Genomic DNA, 26,331 nt, shown 5'->3' on the forward strand with positions numbered 1-26,331 from the left:
ATAAAGGGTGTTTCCGTAGTCCAGTCGGCTGGTGACCAGCGCGTGGGTGACCGTCGTTCTTGTTTCGGTGGGGATCCAACTGAAGATTTTTTTGAGCATGCGGAGGATGTTGAAGCAAGATGATGAGACGGCGTTGGCTTGTTTGGTCATCGAGAGGGAGGAGTCCAGGATGAAGCCCAGGTTACGTGTGTGATCCGTAGGTCTGGGTGCGGTTCCCAGGGCCGGTGGCCACCAAGAGTAGTCCCAGACAGAGGGGGATGATCCTAAGATGAGGACTTCTGTTTTGTCCGAGTTAAGTTTTAAACGGCTGTTCTTCATCCACTCGGCTACTTCTTTCATTCCTTCGTGTAGGTTGGTCTTGGCGGTGTATGGGTCTTTGGTGAGGGAGAGGATCAGCTGGGTGTCGTCGGCGTAGGAGATGATGTTGAGGTTGTGTTGGCGAGTGATGGATGCGAGGGGACTCATGTATACGATGAAGAGGGTGGGACTGAGTGATGATCCTTGTGGTACGCCGCAGATGACTTCAGTGGCCTCTGATTTAAAAGGGGGGAGGCGCACTCTTTGCGTTCTTCCAGCGAGGAACGAGATGATCCAGTTAGTCAGTCAGTCACTAAGAGAGAAATTGAGAGAGTGAGAGTCAGTCAGTAATTTAGTCAGTCAGTCAGTGAGAGAGAGAGAATGAGAGTCAGTCAGTGAGAGAGATTGAGAGTGAGTCAGTCAGTGAGAGAGAGTCAGTCAGTCAGTGAGTCAGTGAGAGTGAGTTAGTGAGTGTCAGTCAGTGAGAGTCAGTCAGTCAATTAGTCAATCAGTGAGAGAGTGAGAGTCAGTCAGTGAGAGAGTCATTCAGTGAGATCATCAGCCAGTGCGAGAGAAATTGAGAGTGAGTCAGTCAGTGAAAGAGTGTCAGTCAGTGAGAGAGAGAGTGAGCGAGTCAGTGAGAGAGTGTAAGAGTCAGTGAGAGAGTCAATGAGAGTCAGAGAGAGAGTGAGAGGCAGTCAGTGAGAGAGAGTGTGAGAGTCAGTGAGAGAGTGAGAGAGTCAGTCAGTGCGAGAGTCAGTCAGTGAGAGAGAGATTGAGAGTCATTCAGAGAGTTAGTGAGTGCGATTCAGTCAGAGAGAGTCAGTCGGTGAGAGAGAGAGAGAGAGAGAGAGTGAGTCAGTCAGTGAGTCAGTCAGTCATTGAGAGAGTCAGTCAGTCGGAGAGAGTGAGAGAGTCAGTCATTGAAAAAGAGAAAGAGAGAGTCAGTCAGTGAGAGTGTCAGTGAGTGAGTCAGTGAGAGTGTGTCAGTGAGAGAGAGTGAGAGTCATTCAGTCAGAGAGAGTCAGTGAGAGCGAGAGTGTGAGTCAGAGTTAGTGAGACTCAGTCAGTCAGTGAGAGTCAGTCAGTAAGAGAGAAATTGAGTCAGTCAGCAAGAGAGAGTGAGAGTCAGTCAGTCATTTAGTCAGTCAGTGAGAGAGAGTCTGTGAGAGTCAGTCACTGGGAGAGTCAGAGAGTCGGTCAGTGAGAGAGAGTCAGTCAGTCAGTGAGTATTAGTATTAACAATAAATAATGTCTTGAGTTATTTGTTGTCCTTTCATTGCTCGCAACTTCTGTCTGCCTGTCCCAATGGTTTCTTGTTATAGTTTTTTATTGTTATGGGGAGTGGCGGGGGGGGAATAAATAACAAAAGGGTGAACGTTGGGAAATAGTACCTGTATAACAGTCAGTGAGAGAGTCAGTCAGTTGGCCAGTCAGTGAGAGAGCGAGTGAGAGAGTCAGTCAGTTAGACATAGAGTGTGTGAGAGTCAGTGAGAGAGAGAGACTGAGAGTCAGTCAGTGAGAGAGTCAGTGAGAGAGAGTGAGAGTCAGAGAGTTAGTGAGTGAGAGTCAGTGAGTCAGTCAGTCAGGGGGAGAGAGAGAGTGTCAGTCAGAGTGAGTCAGTCTGTGAGAAAGAGAGATTCAGTCTGTGAGAGAGAGATTCAGTCTGTGAGAGAAAGAGTCAGTCTGTGAGAGAGAGAGTCAGTCTGTAAGAGAGAGAGAGTCTGTAAGAGAGAGAGAGTCTGTAAGAGAGAGAGAGTCTGTGAGAGAGAGTCAATCTGTGAGAGAGTCAGTCTGTGAGAGGAGAGAGAGAGTCAGTCTGTGTGAGAGAGAGTCAGTCTGTGAGAGAGAGAGAGTCAGTCTGTGAGAGAGAGAGAGTCAGTCTGTGAGAGAGAGAGAGTCAGTCTGTGAGAGAGAGAGAGTCAGTCTGTGAGAGAGGGAGTCAGTCTGTCAGAGAGAGAGAGTCAGTCTGTCAGAGAGAGAGTTAGTCAGTGAGAGAGAGTCAGTCGGTCAGCGAGTCAGTCAGCCAGTGAGAGAGAGTCAGACAGTCAGTGAGAGAGAGAGAGAGTCAGTCAGAGTGAGTCCGTCTGTGAGAGAGAGAGAGAATCAGTCTGTGAGAGAGAGAGTCAGTCTGTGAGAGAGAGAGAGTCAGTCTGTGAGAGAGTCAGTCTGAGAGAGAGAGTTAGTTAGTGAGAGAGAGTCAGTCTGTGAGAGTGAGAGTCAGTCATTGAAAAAGAGAAAGAGAGAGAGTCAGTCAATGAGAGTGTCAGTGAGTCAGTGAGTGTCAGTGAGAGAGCGTCAGTGAGAGAGTGTCAGTGAGAGTGTCAGTGAGAGTCAGTGAGAGAGTCAGTGAGAGAGAGTGAGAGTCATTCCGTCAGAGAGAGTCAGTGAGAGAGAGAGTGTGAGTCAGAGTTAGTGAGACTCAGTCAGTCAGTGAGAGAGAGAGAGAGAGAGAGTCAGTCAGAGTAAGTCAGTCTGTGAGAGAGAGAGAATCAGTCTGTGAGAGAGAGAGTCAGTCTGTGAGAGAGAGAGTCAGTCTGTGAGAGAGAGAGTCAGTCAGTGAGAGAGTCAGTCAGTCATTGAGAAAGAGAGTGAGCTAGTCAGTCAGTGAGAGTCCTATAAAATTATACAGCTAACATGTTGAAGTATTTTTTTTGTGGTTCACTCTTTTGGTTAACGTTGGAGTGACCATTCTTTTTATTGTAGCTACAGGTTATATCCTATGCACTAGGCTATGATTTTGATCATAAAATAAATCTTTAAGATATACCTATTGCTTCCTAATGTTTATGAGCGTTCCTTTACTTAATAAAAGGGGGTTGGGAACCACTAACTATTCCTATGATGTCTCATGGGTTTAATTGTTTCCTGAAACAAATCTCCTTCGAATATTGTTTTGTGGGTTGTGATGTGGCTTCAGTCTAACTGGCAGTTGTCTCACGTTGGCACATGGACAAAGTAGTTAGTAGCCGGGGCTCCAGAAAGTTGAATTCTGGGTTGTGTGCTATGGAATCTAGAAAATGTATCATCTTGGCGCCTTGAAGCATGGCACACGTTTTTGCTAGATCTTTGAGTAATGTTGGTTGACACACTCAAGAAGCCAAGTATTACTGTAAGCGTAAATGTCCATTGTAAGATTGATTATCACCTTTAGCTTAGACAGGCACTTCCTATTTGCTGTATGTTGGTCAGATGCTTGAATTATAAACAGTTATTCCCCTTTTTCATTTGATATTGTAATCTCACTTTTTGAATCTGTTTGTTGAAAATAGCGTAAGGTACTATTATTGAGACCTTAGGGCACCAGTCACCCAACATCTTCTTGCTAAGGGTGTCCCTGGTTAACTTTTGTTGTAAGTGCAAATGCTGCGTAACTGTTTGAAATATTTTACTCTTGGGTGGAATTTGATCATGTAGATCACAATACTGGGAACGTTCATATATACACAGCTGCTGCACTTCCAGCTAGTTATGAACCCTTCTGTGCCTTAGAAGTACTCCAACACCAAGCATGGCTTGGTGGTCCGTTACCCCATCTAGTGCAAACATCAAAATGAGTCCTTAAGAATTGATGGGGCTATCTGGCATTTATTGCCTGGATATACACCATACTGAGGCAATGAATATAACAATGGCAGAAGTAAGAGAGTTAATAAATCAGATAGTGGCTATTTGTTGGTGACTACAACAGTAGGTCTTACAATAGACTATTATGGGAACAGTTGCTCCTGGACTTGCACGTGTGGTTCCTACAGTGCAGGCAATAAGTCAACTGATTCTTAATGCTATTATTGGCAAAGCTCCCACGAAGTGAGACAAAATTCCATTTTGGATTGCTCGCAAGACCAATCAATTGGAAGAGGTCTATGATCATCATGACACCCCAGGATAGGCGTACAATGAAAGGAGGGCTTACTTCGTTTTTTCGGAGTATTTCCTAGGCTTCCTCTCTTGTGTGTTTATTTTATTACTGTGATTTTTGATGGAATAGAAGTTGTTCTAATACTTACTTTGGTAACATAAAGTTGTACTAGCTTACCCATGATCTCCTTCGTAGCCTGCTGGTGTATCCCATACCATCTAGATGTCGTCATTCTCTTTATAACTTTTTCCAACAATCATTTACACCCACTAGATCAAAACTGGTTAGCTTGTTAGACAAGTAGTGAACCATAAATCTTCAATTTTTGTGTGTGTATGTTCATGAACCTGATGTGATACCTGGTTAGTTCTGACTTGTATTGCTATTTTATAGTCCAGTCTATAACCTTGAGTATCTCTCCATGGATACAAATCTCTGTATGGTTCTTGTTAAATGAACATACTTTCTGTTTCAGGTAAAAATGGATGCAGATACCCCTCTTCACCAAGCCACGCCGCCGCAGGTCAGGTCAGAGTTAAATGCTGCTCCAGTCTTTGATCAGAAATCTGGAACGTCCTCCGGAGATGCAGCATTCTTGCCCTCATTTGGCAGTAACTATTCTGAAGACATACCTAAAAAGAATGGTAATGATACATACAAAAAACGATTGCACCATTATGTACTCCTTTAATTTATCTTGTATTGCATGTTTTAGTAAAAGGTTTGTCTCTCGGGCAGCCAAAGATGGAGGCTTGGCGAAAAAAGCACAATATTTCTGAAAACCAGGAGGGAAGGGGTACTTGTAATGTGATTCAGAAACTGATTCTACAATTTCCGAGCCACCAACCAGAACATTTCAGGTCTGAACATTTCTGATGCAGGCGTGACATCTTCCTGTTCAGGTCTGAACATTTCTGGTGCAGGCGTGACATCTTCCTGACAGTTTAAAAGTAGTAATGTAGTAGTGTTTGTGGGAGTAGGTAGGGTATCTGGAATTCGAAATTTGGTAGCCCAGTTAGCAACAATTTAAATTTGAATGTTACCTGTGGATGGAGGAAAGTTATCACAGTAGCAAAGAGTTCATAGGGTTCATTCACTGCATTGGTGTCTCTAGAAATTATTTTTGTTGCCTACATTCACAGCTACCTTAAGTGTTGTCAGAGCTTCTTTAAGGTGGGAAGGTCAGATTATGCTTTTGTTTGGCACTGCAATGTTTTCAGGTGATGATAGTTGTATTTGATGGCTTTAAGGATATTGGGGACTCTGTTGAGTGATTGCCAAGTGACCTTTAATAGACGAGGCATTTCATGATTTTAGCTTGTTATTTTTAAAATTCTAAGATAGAGAAAGCTCGGACTCTGGTCACCTTCAGTTGATAAGACTGATACTTGGAAGAGATTTGAATGCTTGGGAAAATAGTTTAACTGTTAGTCCGACAAACCGTTGATTTGTGGGAATGCAGAGGGTGGATCATTATTTATGTGATGCACAAGATGTGCTCTAAGCAGATGACCTGAATCGCCTGCAGAAATATGAAGGGGTGTTTGAAGAGTATATATAGACAGCCAGAGGGAGAGGAAGTTAAGTTTACAATGGTAGTGCAATGAAACCCTGGAAATTTTAAAATGTAGATGTAAATACATAGCAATGGTGTTTTATAACATAAAATGAAAGGGCTGAGGGTAGGTATTCAGACAGTAAGGTTAACATATATGTGCAGGTTTGTCCATGTGTTTGAGAAGTTAATTTTTGAGCGATATGTGGTGGTAAGATGGCGTTTAGCCAGAGGTAAAAATGCTTCCCTCCCGAAACAAGAAGACTAGTTTGTTTGGTTGGTTCATTTATTTAACAATTGCTTTTTGATCCCACCAGAAGTCTACAATCGTCATCATAACAACAATATAAACCATCCTTGCCCAAATGGAGAAAATAAAAATACAATATGTTGTTAAAATAACACAATTTTACACATAATCTCCTTCTCTTTAAAATATGGATAAGAAACATTAAAAAAATGTGTAAACTCTAAGGCAAGATTTTGTTCATTGGGTCGATTTCTAAGGAGATCCATCAAAGCTTTGTACTTATCCACAATATATCTGCGTATTATGGGTTATGCAAATGTAACTCTAGCCTCATTCGTTACCAGGCACAAGAGCACCATGTGAAGGTTTGACTACCTTTCTGACAAAGGTCACAGAGGGAGTTTTTTGGGGGAATTATCACTCCATCTCACTGTTACATTATTTAGAGGAAGATTCTCTAAATGAAGGGACATAATAAACCATCTAACATTATGCAGGATTGTGAAGGAAAGATATGGCTCTACAGAACCGTAGGTGACATAAGTCAGTACACAATGAATTATAAGATTTCTAAGAGTAACATCTAATGTCCAGTGAATGGCTAGTTGCAAAGACTGGGATCTAAGAAAAAGACCAAGATGACCTGGCGACCAATTGCTGAGAAATCCCATGTTATATTCAAAATACTACACTGCACTGTTGAAATTTCTCCGAAAGGCAGAATAAATGAAGGAGTCTTGCATTACTTTGTCCTTTAGAAGAGATCTTAAAGAGAGAATGAAGCAGTTTGTATCCCCAGCGAATTATATTGACTAGAGCCTGGACAGAAGTTTATTTGGTTAAGACATGGATGCGATAATGAGAAAGGATGGGCAAGGATTTTCACATTTAGGGGACAGTAGACCGGAATGGGCAATGGATAACATAATTGGTAGATGCTGGGGAGTGCTGAGCGGGTAGGAAATCGAGTGGAGAAAGGAACCTGCATGAGAATGAACAAGGTTATGCAGTGTATCTTTCTAACTTAGTCTATGGGAATTTAACATGTATAATTGTTGTGGCTAATTAGCATGTATCGCAACTAAGACTGTTTTGTGACACATGGTGGACAAAGTGCCTCAAGACGTTCTTTATTGTCTCATTTGAAGAGCAATATTCTTCTTTGTTCAGGTACCTTCCTCCTCCATTTCCTCTAAAGGAATGGGTCTGTAGGAATCTGTGTTTAGCGCTATAGAAATCTATGTGAACGCACTGCCATTGCCTCACCTATGTGTTGCTTCTCAATGCACCGGATGGCTTCCCCTTCTTTCATGACTTTTTTTCGCTTTAGGGTAGATTTCCTTTTTCCACAGCCCCTCAATGCCGTTATTCAGCAACAAGTGTTCTTTAGCTTGTCTGCACCTGTTTATGACACACATGAGAGAAACCACAGAAAGCATGTCCTGCAGGTGGAAGCTCTCCTGATTCACTGTTATATTGGCTGTGCCTAGTGGTGATGAACCTCTTGCATGTATAATCTTTGATTCCTTGACAGGCCCAACAGTGGGATTGTAGTGACATTCTGCTTTGGTTCTATTATTTATCTATATGGTACTTGTAACTTCTGTATCGCCTAGAATGGCTGTAGAAATTCTTCCACACATTTTCAGATTTTGGTTACGTTAATACCTGAGAGATTCATTCATTTAAACAAATGTTTTCACTCATCTACACACCATACTCTGCACTTTCACAGATAAAGACATACACTCTGCAAAACAAGCAACAACCAGATATTACAAATTCAGAACTTCAAAATAATTGGCCTTCAGCCTCCTGAGTTAATATTTTTGTGGAATTACAGCTGTAAGTCTGCTGGGATAGGTCTCTTTCAACTGTGCACGCCTAGATATGCAGTTTTACCATTCTGTCGTGGTCCCTGGAGAGCATTGATGGGTAGCGTTTTTCGAGTCATGCCCAAATGATTTCTTGCATTTCGGTTTGGGTTTGTGAGTGGCTTAATAATGGACATGTATCTTTTAGTTGCTTGTCCACTCAAGTCTAGCTTAGGCTGTGTGCTTCTGGGCAGTGTCATGCTGAACGGTGTATACTTCAGTCTTCTTTCTAGGGGCTAGCAGCTTGTCTTCGAGGAATTTTCTGTACTTGGCTCCATTCATAGTCCCTTCTATTCTAACAAGCACCTATTCCCAGTTGATGGAAATACTCCCCATATTACAATGCTACCGTTACCATCCTTTAGCAGAATGTAAAGCTTTGCATTTAGCCAAAAATGTCTGTTACAGTTTCATCAGACCACGAGGCGTTTTGCTCTAAAACTGTAAAATCTTAGGCACGGGGTATGTTTGTGTATTTCAAGTGGGATTCCATGTGGGCTTTCGTGAGTAATGTAATGGCTTTCTCCTTGCCAGTTCATTTTGTAGGCCTGATTTGTGGTGTGCTAGAGATCTAGTTATCACATTCACTCGTGGGTCTGTTTTAGTCATAAAATCAAGTAGCTTGTTCAGAGTTGCCTCTGGCCTCTTGTTAATTGGTGGATTCGTTTCCTTCTGGCTTGACCATTACATTTGAAGGAACGGTAGGGTCACGTTAGTGTGCTACACCTTCTACTTATTAAACTTCGTCTTCACAGTTGATGTTCAAGGCCTCTGAAATGTTTTGTACATATCCCCTGGTGCGTGGCTTTCCCACAGCATTGACCAGGAGTTCTTGAGACTTACCTTCGAAAAATGCAACCCAGAAGAAGGAAACTAGAGGGACTGTTGAAGAAATCTGCAGAGCGTGTGAAGTGATCGGTTACACCCGAAGTATTTCACCATTTCTATTGCTAAGGATAGCGGACACTTTTTAACAAAGACACTCAAGATTTTATTGTTAATGGATTTAATAAAACGTTCCGAACTATTTTCCCTTGGAACTGATGGTTAGGTATGTAGAAAAATGACAAAAACGTTATTCATTAAATTTTAATTCCCTTGATCCAAAAGAATTGAACCCTCTAACAAAAGAGAGGGACCCAGCAAAGCCAAAGGAGTAGGGTACCAAAAGACAATCTGTCAGCAAAGTGATCCCCTTTGGGTGAACTTAAATGCAAATTACAATTTTACACTAAACATGCACAATCATCAAACAATATAAACATAATACGGAGCAGTAAAGAACTAACATGAATCAATCATACAGAAAGTCTTGTACATTTTATTTGAGTAGATTAACAACAAATTAAAACACAGTACATTGTAAAAAATCAAGATAAAACGTTCATAAAAAATATGGGACAGTGCATAGGGAAAATGGTTCCAATTAAAAAAGGGGAGAAGAGGACCACCAGTGTTGCAATGATTTGATTAAGCTACTCCAATTTTGTAAATTCCACAGTTTTGTAGGAGTTTCTTATCTCTTGTAACTTGGTGCTTCTCCACCCAAATAGAGCATCGACGCGTTTCGGTTTATGGCAACATAAATTTCCAAAGCCAAAAAAAACCTTCCTCAGGATTTAAAATAGTAATATCCCATATAACCACAATGTCTTTATGGTTTTCAGACAGATGTTGCTACAAATGCGACCACTTCTATTTCTCCGCCACCTCCTAGGTGTATCTTAGAGATTTGCAAAATGCGTATAGAAATATACTGCATCAGTCGGTAGGTAAAAGACGGCAGAACGTCACGTCTAGTGCTTCAAAATTGGCTTCCTTCCTAGTCAGACCGCCCGCAGTCTGCTGGTAAAATGGTCGTAGGCCGCAACGTGGGGTACTGCGTAGTAAAAACCTCCGCTGTTTTAATTTGTTGTTAATCTACTCAAATAAAATGTACAAGACTTTCTGTATGATTGATTCATGTTAGTTCTTTACTGCTCTGTATTATGTTTATATTGTTTGATGATTGTGCATGTTTAGTGTAAAATTGTAATTTACATTTAAGTTCACCCAAAGGGGATCACTTTGCTGACCAAAAGAATTGAAAACATTAGAAAAGGTCGTTTAAATACATTAGCGCTAGAGAGCTCCCCGCTCTGTGATCGCTACTAAGGGATTTTTAAATGCATGGCGTATATCGTATTGTTTTATGAATTAGGGATAAACGAAATGCAAATGTTGTACTGTGCATTATCTGTATGAGACCGGTTCCTGCATTCCTCTAGGTCAGACCAGACTCCATAGTCTTGACATCAGAAGAATTCTGGCATTTTCACCAGGGAAGAGTAAACGACCCGATAACGTTTATTCAGTGTTATTGTCACTTGGCAGACACGCTTGTCAGGCATTTGATTGATAGTGCTGTGATCCGCCTCGTTCATCTCTGTACCAATGGGCCCCTTTTACATATTTGCTCCCTCTAAATATGCGCATTCTCTTTTCATGCCTATGCATATTTGGCATCTTTTCCGAAGTATCTGCCTATTGTTGTCAACTGTATGACAGCTGCTTAGGCGACACTGTACATCTCCTCCAAGTACTATATATACCCTGCACGCGACAAGCCATGCACAACTTACAGCCGGTGCCTGCCTCTTACTGGCATTCTCCATCTTGTTTTGTTTCCTGCTTTATATATGGGCAAGACATTAGTGGTTGAAGAAACCGGGCATGGTAGTTGCCTTAATTCAAATCCCATGATTTCTTTTTTGGTCTATTCTGCTTTTCTTCTTTTAGCTGCAATTAAAACAAGCAACCTTGGGTTTGTTTGAAGGTTTTATGTGTCTTTCTGAGTAACTCCGTTTGAAAATCTCGGTTAAGTGTGGCAAATATTAATCTTTCTTTTTTAGTAAACGTTTGTAAAAAATCTATACATAAAGGATTAAATACTGCTCAAAGCATGGCAATTTTTTTTTTTGCTTACTTGCAATGTAGTCGGGATTTACAGAAACATATTTGTTCCCGTTTTTGTTACTACTTTTTCAAATTAAACTTTTATAGAACGCGAGAAGATGCAAAGTTGTAAATAAACTTAACCCATGCTCCTTCGTGAGCCTCTAGATTTAGTAAAGTAAATCGAAATATGGACTCAAAAGCTCCTGAGTGCTTCTTTTGCAACTGCTGGCTTTTAGGGGCAAACACATTTTTAACAAACTCTGGAAGATTTCCTATGGATCATGGCCCATTTTAGAAGCAAACATTTATGTGATGTATGTAGAGAAGGAACACCCTGTGTGGAAATTACTCTTCTGGTGGACTGTCTTTTCAAGTGGTCTGCATTAAGGATCCAATCCTTGTTTTGAGCTTCCCTCATAAAGTGGACAACTGGAAAGGTGACTTTGGGGTTCAAGAGTAGTGCTTGCATCATATATGGAGAATTACTACACTCCATAGCAGTGCCAGTGAAGAGCCGAAACCTAAGGTTTTGGCTCAGGGGCCCAAGCTGTGAAGCCCCTTGCACAGCACAGCTTGTGGACCCAGTAACATGGCCACAATAGGATACAATAGATGAGTGTTGGCAATTGGGTCCCGCCCATTCAATACACCCGGTTGTTTTGCTGTTTTTTTTTTTTTTTAAACAGATTTTATTGTTGAAACACACATAGTATGCAAAGCTCTGTCATCCAGAGTCTACTGCCATCATCATTTACTCTGCATCATCTCCAACAATGTGTAATAAGAACATAAGAACTCCCCCATTCGGGCTATCAGAAACAACAGGATTAATCGCCACCCCCCTCCCTCCTAGGGTCCCACCCCCCCCACCCCCCTTTTGCGTAGCTGCTCGCCCTACTTCCCCATATCATCATAGTAGATCGCTAGCCATATGTACCATACACCAACAGTGTTATCTCATAGTCCAACGTATCAAAGGGTTGGGAGGGTGGCCACTTCATGCGGTGGGTCCAGGTCAAGCCCCCATTATTCTGCCCACCTCTTCCAGATTTTGTAGTGCTTTCTAGGACATCCCCTGGCCACAAACACAGGCTGTTCCAGACTGATACAATAATCCATTCCATTCCTCCAGGCGGCAAGTGACGGGGCCCGAGGCGCCTTCCACTCTCTAGCGATATCGCGCTTCGCCAGCGTGAGACCCAGTAGCAATAAGTGGCGCTTGTAGCTGTTGCCCCCAACCCCAGCCATAACATGCAATAGAGCTAACCTGGGGTCCCTCTGAACCTCCCAGGCCAAAACCTCTGCTAGACAACGATGTACCCCATCCCAGAACCTTTGCAGCGCTGTGCATTCCCAGACCGTGTTCAGCAGGGTACCCGCCTCTAAGCCACAGCGAAGACACTCGGGGACGCAATCATGCCCGCCCTCCACAGACGCTGCCGGGTATAGTACGTGCGGTGTAGATAGCGCACTGAATCAGGCGCAGGCGCGTGGATATTGCTTCCCCCCTGGGACTTTCTAGGGCCTCGACCCAGTCTTCCTCATCCAACTCACCTACGTCCCGTTCCCAAGCAGTCCTAAGGCCAAGCAGGTCGGATGAGCAGTGGCGCACCAGAGTCTGGTATATGCGTGACATCTCTTTGTCCGGCAACTACCCCATAAAGATTTTGGTTTCCAGAGGGCTAAATTCAGGAAGCTGCTCCAGGCCTACCAGATGAGGCGCCAAAGCGTGACGAAACTGAAGATAGCGGAAGAACTGGGTGCGGGGCATCCCAAATTCCTCCTGCAGGTTCGCAAATGATTTAAGATCGTTCCCTGACATGACATCTCCGAGGGTAGAGATACCGATTGCATCCCATCCCTGAAAGCCCATCAACGTGTTCAACTGGGGCAGCCGACCATTTCACCAGAGGGGGGTTTCCCGGGTAAGCACATTCCACCACCCCATCCTACGCAGGGCCTGCCGCCACACGTGAAAAACCACTTGCGTGGTCGCAGGAAGAGATTTTCGAAGCTGCGCCGAGTACAACAGAGTATGCAATGATGCAGAGCCCATCAACGTTCTCTCCACAGCATAAGCCGGGTCACCCCTGTCCCCATACCACCAGTCATTAAGCACCAAAAGGTGTGCCGCCTGGTAGTATGAAAGAACATCCGACGTGGCCAATCCACCGGTGTATGTAGAAAGGAAACATGTCTTCAGAGCCACGCGCGCAACAACCTCTTCCCACAGAAACCCACTGAGCGCAGAATCCAACTGCCGGAACCGGCGGGGCGGGATCACGTGCGGGTGGTTTTGCAGTTGGTACACCAGGTGTGGCAGCGCCACCATCTTAAAAATGGCTGATCTGCCCATTATAGACTGCGGCATCTTAGTCCATACCTTCAAGTCTTCACATGTGCAATCCCAAACCGGGGTAAGGTTGCGATCACGGGACACCGCCGCATCTTCAGATAGGTATACTCCCAGGTATTTCACCCCATCTGTCGCCAGCTGGAGGCCCGACGCCCAATCACCCACATCTTGCTCACCACCCAACATCCATAGCGTGGACTTGCCCGGGTTCCTGTAGAGGTCAGAGGTTTCCCCAAAAATTTGTAGAATGCGCAAAAGTCGCGGCCCAGAACGGGCCAAGTCAGTAAGAAAGAACAACACATTATCTGCGTATAGCGCAATTCTATCAGTTTGATCCGTAGACCACCGAAACCCTTCAAGCTGGGCGTCGATGCGCACCCATGCCGCGAGAGGCTCCATCGCGAGCGCGAATAGATACGGGGAAAGGGGACAGCCCTGCCGTGTCCCCCGCTGAACCAGGAACAATCGGGAGACCGCCCCTCCCACGCGTACCGATGCCGTAAGGCCGGTGTATATCAGTTGAACATATTTCAGGAATCTCGGACCAAGATTAGGGCGCCGCAGCAAGGCAAATAGATAAGTCCAACTCGGGTAGTCAAAGGCCCTGTCCATGTCCACCAAGAACAGTGCCGCCGGCTCCCCAAGGCACCTCCAGGCAGATATCGCGACCTGTGCCCGCCTAATATTGTGCCGAGTCGCCCTCCACGGCATGAATCCCGCCTAATCTGGATGAACCAGGTCTGTAATATAAGGTTTGAGCCTCGTGGCTAGGGCATTCGCAAGGAGGATGTTTTGCTTTTTGGATCACCTTTTTTTTTTAGAGTTTTTACTTTGGGTGAGTCTCAAAACATGTATCTCACCAATGGTAATCACATGGCAAATGGAACTGCGCATGTTTACTGCCAGTGTCTGCCTTTTATGAAAAGGACGTTTCGGTGCAGCAAGGGTGAGGGGCATTTGGCCGGTTACACTTGAACATGTGTACACAAGCGAGTGGGTTGCGTGTGGGAGAGTATGGTTGTGTGCAGTCTGGTAACTAATCAAAGATAGCCTGACGCAGTGAAGACTTTGCAGGATTAGCTATTGACCTGGAATAGCCCGTATAATGTTAGTGTACACTAAAAAAGAAAGTCTGTGAACAGGGATGGCATTAGCGCTGATGGCGCCCGGTGCGTCATTCACTTTTGGGGCCCCAACATCCCAGGACCACCTCCTCGAATTCTGTCACTACCACCTGCAAAAGTGCCCCATATCTCTCCAATCATAACATATAGCTAAACACATCGCCCCCCTTGAGGTCACAGCACTCCCTCCACAGGTCAGAGCCCTGTGCGGACACACCACCCTAAAGCCCGCCCTGTTGTGATTTACTGTTTTGGCTGTAATTGAATTTATCTCCAGCAACAGGAACAAAGGCCTCCCCAAAATGCAATTAACAGTGCTTCACTCCGCTCCTCAGGAGGAAATGGGGGCTGAAGGATCTGCAACAGTCAGCTGTCACACTGTACGAGGGATGGGTTTGCCCTAGCCCACTAAACAAAGGACCACTCAGACCTCTGGAGCCAGCACATGAGTGTGCTCTGCTTTGAAAATCTAGTGAGGAAGGCACTGGCAGTGATGTCAGCAAGGGGCAGAGATGAGGCCCTCAGAGGAGATATGACTAGTGATTCCTGGATGACGCCATTTGGAACTGTCCAGGCAAACTGGTCAGGAGGGTTGGCACTGGGTTAGAGAGGTGAAATGGCACCCTAGATTTGACATAGGGTGTCTGGCTTCTGGAACATTCTTCTCCCCTTTAAAAACTCTTGCAGAATGGGGAGACTCTCTCTTGCCTGGTGGTTTCTCTGTGCTTCATTGCTGGATCCTGGGACCGCCATGGGAACTGAAAAGAGTAACCCCCTGTTGCCTAGAAAGGACTAAGGACTCTGCCCAGTCCAGTAGACACTAGGAACAATGGGTATACCTCAAGGGCCAATGAGGCTGGCTGTTGTCCTGGGAGAGCCACTGTCAAAATATTCATTGCTCCTGGGGGGGCGGAGCTTGCCAGCGACCGTAATGGCCGCCTAAGCCTAGAGCTCCGTGCAGTAGTACCGACCGTAATGGCCGCCTAAGCCTAGAGTTCCGTGCAGTAGTACCATAAATCCTAAATTATCCTGCATCAAAGCGGTACCTCGACGCGATTCGACCTTCCCCATGTGATTGGGGACAGCTGCGGCAATCATCGGAGACCGAACAGAGGGATTCCGGAGCTGAGAGGCAGTGCTTTGCAGCCGCGACGGCCCTGGGGTTTGCTGGGCCGCGGAGCCGCGACCCACAGTACTGCATCAGGCCGCCTTGCGTCGCTGTGCGTGCGGCTGGAGGTCGCAGGGACTCGGCGGACGCCCTGAGTGCGGGTTTGGGGGCGGTGGCCGAGAGCTACAGGACATTGTGCGCTCGGCCCGGGCGCAGGCGGTTAGTGATTTCCCCCCATCCCCCTCCCTGCTGGCCTGCGAGGAAGGAAGAACTTTACTGCCCAGCTCAGCCGCAGGCAGCCTTTACATCCATACCGAGTTCTGGACCCTAGCTCTTCACCCATAGGCGCGGGGGAGCCTGAATCCTCAAGTTCTTGTGGCGGGGGAGCACCTGGGTGGGCCACAACAGCTCTTCGTCTGCTGGCTGCGGCACTGCGTGGGGAACGGCGACCAGCCTGTGTCGGGCCTACACCGGAGATCCTCCCCACAACTTGAAGTCAAAACGCCCACAAGCCCCGCCAGCGGGCGACCCGCGAAGCGGTTTCGTGGGCCCCTCTCTGGCAAGGCTACGCTATAAATCCTGTGGTACCACTGGGCCTTGCGACCTCCCGACATACCTTCTGATCCCCTCCCCCACCTCCCTTCATACATCGTGGGCTGCCCACCTAGCTTGCCCAGGGGCACCTCTCCTAGCAGCCCTCAAGGACAGTGGAGGGACGCATTAGGCGCACTTGGGAACTGAGGCGACGCCCTCACTCTGGACTAAAGACATAACGAGGGCGAACCTGCGGTCGGTGCACCCTGGGGTCTTGCTACAACGAGCCAGGGCGCACAACCTGAGATGCTTCAGTGAACAGATCTAGGCCTTGGTCTCCAAGCGGGCAGGCGGCTACCCCAGGGTGCAACGGAGTGGACCTTCCACACCCGACGGAGCCCCAACGCGAAGGAGTGCCCCAGCAGCAGTGTGTCGCGAGTTCGGAGGTGCTCTGCCTTGATGATCAAGAGGGGCAGAGGGGACAAAACCCAGAACAAGTTATCCTTCGCTCAAAGACGCTCTAAGTCGCAGGAGTCCCCAGGTGAGGACAGAGAGAGCATACACGCGGCGGAGGACTCGGCTGCAGGTCTAGACATTAAGACCATGTTACTAGCCATGGAGAAAGGCCTCCAAAATAGCATGACGTCCCTGGGGGAAAAAATCAACGCCCTTACCTACAGGATGGATAGGATGGCAGAGCGAATCGACAAACATGCAGAGAGACTGGATATGTCGGAGAGAAGGCTCACGGAGGTGGAGGAGACCCAAACAGAGCTTGACGTTGATAACAAAAAAGTTGAGAAAATGATGCTAGCACTACAGGAGAAAACAGAGGACTTAGAGGCCTGTTCACGTCGATGCAACCTACGTATCACAGGCCTGCCAGAGACGACGCTGACTGGCAACATGGAGAAATTTGTGAAGAAACTGTTGGTCACGCTCCTCGGTGAGGAGGTCTTCTCCCCAATGTTTGTTGTGGAGCAAGTTCATCGCTCACTGGGCCCTCGTCCGCGACCGGGAGCGCCACCGTGCCTTATTATAGCCAAGCTTCTCAACTATAGAGACAGAGACTCTGCGCTCAAAATGGCCAGAGAAAAGCAAATGCTACGATTCGAGGGCTCCGATATGTCACTCTACCCTGATTTCACTGCTAGAGTGCAGGAAGCCCGCAAACACTTCGCCACGTTCAAACCTCAGCTCAGAGATTTGGGGCTTGACTATGCAATGTTATACGCTGATCAATGGGAGAAGGATCACTTGTCCTGCATAACCAGGGTGTGCAGGAGGAACGTGGGGTGTCCCGTGTAAAAGACCCTCATGCACGTGATGGGAATGTTGGTAACAGCGGTATATGTTAGTTCTCCGCTCTTCATTCACGTGAGTGCATAATCATCGGGTCAGTATGGTTATGCAGCCTCCACCAGGAGGTTTTTACCCATGGTTAAAACAGTAGTGATCTAGTGACGTGGGTGGTGGTAAGAATAAAAGTCCCCGGACAGCCAGATAGTACAATTTATTAGGTCTGGATTCGGGTGACTGGAAAAAACTTTGTAAAGTGCGTTTATGGACTGATAATGAGTACTAGCGGACTTAAAGTTAGTAGATAAAAATGGCCGACATGTTTCAGCCCATCATGCCTGGTTAGGACTTATGGGCTTTCTTCAGGACCACTAGTGAATAAGTGAACCAGGTGACAACTTACAGTTTGTCGTCTGTGTGAGAAATAGGGAAATTATCAACCTGTTTCTTTTCGAAAAAAGGTCTCACTGTACCTGTAATAAGGAAAACAAATAAAAGACATACATGGGGTTGGGGTTGTGGGGACACACACAGTAGCAAGATACTCTGGAGCAAGCTCATCGCTCGCTGGGCCCTCGTCCGCGACCAGGAGCACCACCGCGCCCTATTATAGCCAAGTTTCTCAACTATAGAAACAGAGACGCTGCGCTCAAAGTGGCCAGAGAAAAGCAAACGCTACGATTCGAGGGCTCCGATATCTCACTCTACCCTGATTTCACTGCTAGGGTGCAGGAAGCCCGCAAACACTTCGCCCCGTTCAAACGTCAGCTCAGAGATTTGGGGCTTGACTATGCAATGTTATATCCAGCAAAGCTGCGGGTCAAATCGACAGGGACACTCGCACCTATTTACTGACCCGAGAGCCCTGCAGCAGGCACGCAAGGGATGGATGAGGGAATGTCAGAGCGACGGAGCCAGCCCTACGCACGGAGAGAATGAAAGCAGCCAGCTTGATGAGCAGGAGTGAAGTCTGCCTTTGTATCTGCTCCTGTTGGACACTAACGTCATGAATTTCTGTAATCGACGACGCCTGTCTGGGGGGCGTTCTTCGAACTGGTCTGCCACTCTACAAGTTGATCCAAGGGGCGCATGCAGGGGCCTATGAGGCCCACAGTACCCCCCACGTTGATTGAGACTGTTATGTTTCCGTTACAGCCATAAGTATTGTTGTTATGATATTACGGTTCTGAGAGCATAAACGGTAGGACTGCATGTGGCAGCTCCAGGATACGTGCTCGGAGGGGCGATAGATGAGGGGCCGCTTTAGATGGTGTTAAGTATACATGCCTGCCGCTAGTGAGAGACTGCACTTGATGTTTAAGATGTACTAAAAAGAGGGGCTGAATTTGAGAGTCTTGTTTTTGGTGCTTCTGCACCCCACACGGGCTGTATGGTAACCTTGGCCCTCGCGTGCAAATCACCTTGTTGACTTCCAGGAGGTCTTAATGTTTGTGATCGGGGTCGGGTGGGGGGTAGGTGGCAGTGGGTTCGGCCTGGCCAGGTTGGGGGCGGTCCGCTGTGGGAGGAGGGCGGGGAAAGTTCTAGGCTGGGACTGGAAGAGGGGAGGGAGGGCTGAGTTAGGTTTTTGGCGCACACAGGTCAAGGTAAACACACAAGGTTCTACACTACAGGGATCTTAAGATTGGGTACCATGTCAGGCACCGCTGATCCAGGAACTACCTGATCCTCTGCCATGATTAGGGCCCTTACGTGGAATGTTCGGGGCCTCAATGACCACCGTAAGGTTAGGAAGGTTTTGAGTTATTTACAGCGTCAGCACATTGATATTGCACTCCTTCAGGGACTCACCTCCCCGCAACAAGCAGAATACTGCTCAATAGGGGTCTTGAGGGCAATAGTGCTGTATCATGATTCACCTCTCACGCCAGGGGAGTGTTAAACTGGGCCAACCCCAAATCCAATCTTACGCAGCGGACCCGGCTGGCCTTTATATTGTCTCGAGGTGTGTAGGCCTGGGGCTAGACCTCGTAGTACTCGATGTTTACGGACCAAACTATGACTCCCCCCGACTTCTACCAGTCACTTGCGGAGATTGTTAAAGATCACTATGCTGCTCATTACTTGTGGGGTGGGGACTTTAACTCAGTGTTGGACCCGACCATGGACAGATCTTCCGGTCCCCCACGTAAGCCGTCTGCGGCTGCCCTTACTCTACACAGTGTGATCACCAGTCATGACTTGGAGGACGTGTGGAGATCGAGACATGTCGAGAAGGGGGGGATACACACATTATTCCATTCATACCAGAATAGATTACTGGCTGGTGTCCTCCTCCATGATAGGTCAGATACGGGATTGTAAGATTCTGCCGCGCACTTTGTCGGACCACTCGCCGGTTCTTTTTGTGCTTGAAGCCCCTATGAGAACCATCCTGCCGTTTACATGGCGATTCCCACTGTATTCCCTACTGGACCCCCTGTTCCGTGGCGTGATCGCAGAAGCTATCGATGTCTTCTTCGAAGCTAACATTGGCTCGGTAGATGACTTCCAAGTGGTGTGGGAGGCCTTCAAGGTCTACATACGGGGCATAGTGATGACTAAAAACTATGGGGTTCTCCGAACCATTAGACAGCGGTTAACAGATTTGGAACGGCGGCTAGGGCAGCTGGAGAAACAACAGCTTAGCCAGTTCGACACAGAAGTTGCAGACAAGATAAAGGCCCTACTGTCAGAATACCATGAGGAGGCTGATAGGGAAGTTAAACATATGGGAAAGTACGCGACAGCGAGGGTGTATGGCGAGGAGGGGAGACCGGGCTCGGTTCTAGGTAGAGTGATGAAGGGAAAGAGGGGGAGACATCAGGTGACGGAGATGAGAACTAAGGAGGGTATAGCCCTCATGGATGAGCTCGAAATTGCCCACCTATTTAGAGCCTTCTACTCAGACTTGTACTCTTCCAAGAGCGACAATTTAGTTGATGAAATCCTTGATTATTTGGAACACATAGATCTTCCCATGCTCACCAATACGCACAGGGAGTTCCTTATGCTTCCTATCGAGAAGGATGAAATTATTGAGGCACTAGCTGGTATGCGCTTGGGCAGCGCCCCCGGGGCGGACGGCCTCCCGGTGGGTTTCTATAAAACATTCCGGGACCAGCTGCTCCCGCACCTCTCGACGCTGTTCGACGACAATTGCGTGGAGGGCAAAATGCCCCACTCCATGAGGGAGGCTCTCTTAGTAACCATTCCGAAGCCCGGGAAGGTGCATGATGACTGCAGCTCCGACAGGCCTCTTTCTCTGCTAAATGTCAATACCAAGCTGTTTGCCAAAATACTGGCCAATCGACTAGCACTCCTGGCGCCATTGCTGGTTGCTCCGGAGCAAGCTGGCTTTAATCCAAGCAGGAACCTTACGTACAATATACGCACGGTTCTGGGAACCATGCAACATGTGCCGCAAGATCGAAAGGCAATCGCTGTATTCCTGGACATGGAAAAGGCCTTCGACTCTGTGGAGTGGCCTTTTATGCGCCTGGTGCTGCGCCGCATGGGGCTGGGCCAACCATTCCTCCAGATGATAGGTGCACTATACTATCGACCTCGGGCCAGAATACGCCTCGGTAACCTAGTCACGGACTCCTTCCCCATTTTCGGGGGGACACGTCAGGGGTGCCCACTCTCTTCACTGCTGTATGCACTGGTGGCAGAACAACTAGCCTGCCCACTGAGAGAGTACCACAGCAATGAGGGAATAGGCTTCCCTACATATAGAATCGTAGTCTCAATGTACGCCGATGATACTTTGCTACACGTACGCGATCCGGAAAACAACCTATCATCAATGCTACGAGAGGTAGTGCGCTTTGGCGCCCTCTCTGGCTTAAAAGTAAACTGGACAAAGTCCTTGGCCTTCCTCCTCACCCCAGACACCAGGGAATTTGACATGGAGTACCCACTGCAGTGGACCACTGACCCAATTCGGTACCTGGGAGTTCGACTCCACACTGACTCTGAGACCTGGTTCTGAGAAAACGATGGCGTTGCCTTTAGTAAACTAGAGGACGACATGGATGCTTGGTGCCAACTCCCTCTTTCTCTCCTCTGCCGCATCTCAATCATGAAAATGGTGGTGCTACCTAGATTCTTGTTCCTGTTTACCACAATCCCAATGGTTCTGTCTAAAGTCTTCTTTCAGAGACTGACGCAACGTATGATCAAACTGGCATGGGCGGGCAAACCACTACGAGCGAAGTGGACTGCCCTTACATTACCATAAGCTGTGGGTGGCCTTGGCGCCCCTGGCATGGAGCTTTATTATACGGCACCCCAAGTGGCGCATCTGCACACTTGGGTTCACGGTGATAGACACATCCCCCACGTTTCCATGGAAAGGGTATTTGCCGCCCCCGTTCGCTTCCGGCGACAGTCTTCTGCCCAATGGACCGCAGGACTGGGATCTTGGACTCCATCACAGCCACAAATCACGCGTGGCATAGTCTTCTGTGGCTCCGGGTGGGGCGCTGCTTTACTCACCTATTATGCAGGTGGAATGGGCGCAGTGGCTTTCCCCAAAGCAGAGAAAGGCGTAGTGCAGGCCCTACAGAAGCTTAGCATTAACCAAGCAGGGGACCTATTCCAGGACGAGAAGGTCAAAGCCTGGGATCAGGTCGCAAAGGATTGCGCAAACACCTCCCTGCTTCTGAGATTTCAGTTCCATCGAGTTTGCAGCGCCCTTTTGGGATTATTGGGGGACTACTTGGCGGAACCGCCTGAAGACCATGAACTTTCGTATATTGTTAAAACAGAGTCACCCTTCAAGCTGCTGACCAACCTATACAAAATTGCGATGTCGCAGAGGGAGCAGCAGTTCACCCCTGCTCGTCTTCATTGGCAAAAAGATCTACAGGTCTCCATAGACGACGACCTGTGGCGTTACTGTTGCGTAAACACTAAGTGCATTTCTTTAATCCCTTGCCTGCGGTCGGAATCCCACTCCTGTGCGGCACATTCCGATCACGGGGTGGTCGTGACGGCTCCCGGCCGTCATCAGCACACAAGCACTGTGTGCCATGACGGACGGGAGCCGTCACCAGCATGCAAGGGGTTCGTTTAATGATTATCTGATCAAGAAAAAAACAGAGAAATTAAAAAAATATATCAGATATTTCTCTGAGGAAAGAATATATCCCTACCTTGGGGCACAATACTATAATACCCTGAACGACCAAGGGCAGCAAGGTGAGTACCAACATTGGTCAAATAATAAGATTCTTACTTTTTCTGAGTCTTCCGATTCCGAGGGCGAGGCAGGACCAAGCTCGGCGAGAGGTGGCACTTATAGTAGACCCAATTTTCATCAAAACTATAGTAGATCCAACTTTCAACAAAATTATAGAGGGAATCGTTTTTTAGGCAATCGACAATTCACCCCGAGAGTGAGATTCAGATCGCAGGGAAGAGGTCAGTTTTAACAGACAGAGGATCCATATCAATACCCAGAGAATTACCAACACTACCCCCAAACGAGAAGACGGCAGTATTGGAGACAATGAGTAGCTCTGGCCATACAGACCTTATCCCTATTTTTAATCTCTCTGAAATTACTCTGGATACTAGTATTCAGAGTCTCTTGGCGAGAGGGTTGTCTTTTGTTCCGAGCATTGGTCTTAAGAGATTTGAACTTAACAGAGATCTACAGATTTTCTTTAGAAAGATCAGATTGAAAAAGTTTTTTGAACAGCATGATTCGACCCAGAATAATAACCGTACAGGATTACGCCCACCCTCTAACTTTACGTCTACACTTGATGAGGTTGGCCCAGAGGTTGGTATCTTTTAGAAAATTGTGTGTTCTAAAATCCAGAACCTTACCAAATACGTACCTAAATCGACGTTCAATCTGAGCTATGATGAATATATGGCTTTGAAAGCTCTATCTAGTAATAAAGAGATTACACTCAAACCGTGTGACAAAGGAGGGGGAGTTGTTTGCTTGACAGTACGGATTATGTACAACAGATAGAGAAGATGCTTAACATCCCTGAACACTATCAAAGGGTTAACATCTATTTGGTTAAAAGGATTGAAGATGATATCTAAGGCTTTACTCAAAGTTTACTCGGACGAGGCACGATATGCCAGCAGGAATTTGAATACCTTAATCCGATTTATACGAACATTCCGATACTTTATGGACTACCCAAAACCCATAAGAGTGTGGTCCAGCCTCCATGTAGACCGATAGTTTCCACCATTGGTTCTGTTACAGAACCACTGTCGAAATATGTGGACAAATTCCTCAGACCTTTGGTGGAGGCTCTCCCAGCATATATTAAGGATACAGGTCATCTAATCAATTCGATTGAAGGTCTTGCCTTCAACGAGCATACAGATATCCTAGTCTCTATGGATATAGAGGCCTTATACAACAATATACCGCAGCGGGGAGCCTTGGAAGTAGTCAAAAAAGCCCTTGAGCATCATAATAATTTTGATGACAATCTATTTATCCTTGAGTGTCTGAGTACCGTTCTCCAGGAGAACTACTTTGAATTTAATAAATCGATTTACAAACAGATACTCGGAGTGAGTATGGGCGCGGCCTGCGCACCTAGTGTGGCGAACATTTTTATGGGCGAATTTGAAGATCTATTTATTTTTAATTAAGTTGCCCCCTTCTTTGAGAATATCTATAAATGGCATCGATTTATTGATGAAATTCTTTTTTTTTTGGAGGGGACCAGAAGAACAACTCAATGAGTTTATCCTTTGGATTAACTTGTGTGATTCGCATCTGAGGTTTAGTACGAATATGAGCAAACACAGAATAGAATTCCTTGACATCTGGATTCAAGCGATTGAAGGCCATATTGAGGTCGCATTATAGACCAAACCCACAGCGCGTAACACACTCCTGCAGTATCATAGTTTTCATCCCAGCAGTCAAAAGGATGGTATTCCTTTTAGCCAGTTTTTAAGATTGCGTCGCAATTGCACTAATATGAGAGATTTTGAAATTCATGCTGAGCAATTAAAAACCAAATTGCTCACACGTGGGTATCCTGCTATTTTCCTGCAGTTTTATTATTAGTCCCCGATAACCGTAATGTCCTCCGGCTCAATTCTATACTCATAGGCTTTCACCACTCCAATATGGCGCCTGATTCTGTGACGTTTACTCCCTCTTCTACCGCGACTGGGTTTCGCGCACCTCCAGGTGATCCTCATAGCGGTCGCATTTGGCGGGCTATAAGACGCCCGGATGTGCTCGGGTTTGCCTTCTGCCATCCCGGCATTTCGACCTACGTGCGGACGGATTGCTACAATGTATCCAGGTATTTGTTTCACTGTGACTTGTTGATATCTGTTCTAGGGGAACGCTGGTCGGTTGAGCTGCTTCGGTAACACTCTGAGGATGGGTATTTGGCCTGTATCGGCTGTTACGACCTCTACACTAGAGGCACCATTCTTTTTGTAATGATGGGTTTTTCTATTATCTTATCGTTTCAGCGTAATAACTACCGACGGGAGTCAATTCAATTCAATTCAAAGAATCTTTATTCGGTGATTAAAAAACACCATAAAAGCACACACATATTTACATGAATAAAAAGTCATTAAACATTTTCAAGATCCTTATACAAAGTGTTAGTGTTAACATAGAACACAGGCAGTAAAAAATATATAACACTTTAAAAAGATAAAATCAGAAACATTTCATTCATCTCCCCTAGTTAGCCTTAAACGGACCGCTACCTTAATGAAATTCATTATACAACACAGTGTTAAGGGGTCCGATGCTTTTTGTAAAAAGACTAATGCCTCCCTAGCGTGTTCCAGTTTGGCTTTTTTTAAGAGATTTACAAGAAATCTGCGCCTAGGCATTGTAAAAAAAGGACAGAGTAAAACAAAGTGAAGGGAATCCTGCGGAGACCTATTGTCGCAGCCGCAGGGTCCCTTCTGTTCAATTGATGTTACAAATCCTGCTGGTGATGCCAACATAAATGGGAGTAAGTTCAGTCTACAACAACACATCAAGAATCTATCCTGTGCGTTATGCATAAGGTACAAATATGGCTCCATACCCTCCACTCTCTTCGCCAGGTTGTGGGCCCTCACTGTCTTTTTACGCCCTTCAGCCTCAGCTCTGCATAGGCTTTTCCGCTCTAGGAAAGCTTTCCCTACTTGCATCTTGTGCTGGGCTACAATTGTTGCGGGGTTAGTGAAGAGGTTCCCAAAGCCTAGTTCCTCTAGGGTATTCTTTACGTAATAGAGCCAGGGAATGCGCATACATTTGACCCTCTCTAAACAGTCCGATAAGATTTCTCTGCTAAGAGACGCATCAGGATTAACCCAGATTTTTAACCAGGCCACAATTGGCCTGAGTTTTACCAAATCATCTAGGTATGGCCTCCCTAATTCCCTATGTGCTACAAATCCAGCAGTACTTTGGGGTGCCCTCAGGATGGATTTCAGATATTTGTTTTCTTCCCGTTGGATTCTTGTGGTATTAGCAAAGCCTCATACTTCTGCCCCATAGATTACTTTAGAGCATGATACAGAGCTGTACAAGTTCATCACCTGTTCCGGGCTCCATCTGCCTAGCCTCCTGCCGTAGCAAGCTATTGCCCAGCGCTCCTCCACCAGGGAATTAAACTGTAAGGCGCCATCAAAAGTTACACCAAGATAAGGAAACGTTTTGACCTCTTCTACTATGTGGCTTCCTATTGTGTAAGTGAATTTAGAGGAAGTTTTTTTACCAGCCAGGAGCACATAGGATTTACCCAGGTTAACAGAGAGATCTAGGGCACCCATGAACTTAACAAATCCGTCGATCAAGATTTGTAAGCTCATGGGTGTGCGTGCAATCAGGACCGCGTCATCTGCGTAAAGCAGAACAGGAATATGACGCGACCCCACCCTTGGGCAATCTGCCTTTAAACCTAACAGAAACTGCTCCAAAATATTAATATAAAGGGAGAACAAAAAAGGGGCGAGAATGCAGCCTTGCCGGACTCCACTCATACAGGGAAAAGAGTCGGTCAGTCCCCCCTCCCTGTTAAATCGAACCTTAGCCGTGGTGTCGCTATGCAGTTCCCTCAGTATATTAATTAGGCCACTCTCTATCCCCATACTGGACATCATGTCCCACAGTTTCTCCCTGTTGACGTG

General features: G+C 46.4%; 1 protein-coding gene across 1 annotated transcript in view; it reads left to right on the forward strand.

Annotated features, from left to right (window-relative positions):
* WFS1 (wolframin ER transmembrane glycoprotein) overlaps window positions 1-26,331 on the forward strand; it is a 330,063-nt gene that overhangs the window by 36,216 nt on the left and 267,516 nt on the right. The window contains exon 2 of the mRNA XM_086964111.1: window positions 4,635-4,803. Coding sequence (XP_086820237.1) covers window positions 4,641-4,803 — 163 coding nt within the window. The 5' untranslated portion in view covers window positions 4,635-4,640. The remainder of the gene's footprint in view (window positions 1-4,634; window positions 4,804-26,331) is intronic.

Source organism: Lissotriton vulgaris, chromosome 3_2 (genome assembly GCF_964263255.1).
Source record: "Lissotriton vulgaris chromosome 3_2, aLisVul1.2, whole genome shotgun sequence".
NCBI classification, from domain to species: Eukaryota; Metazoa; Chordata; class Amphibia; order Caudata; family Salamandridae; genus Lissotriton; species Lissotriton vulgaris.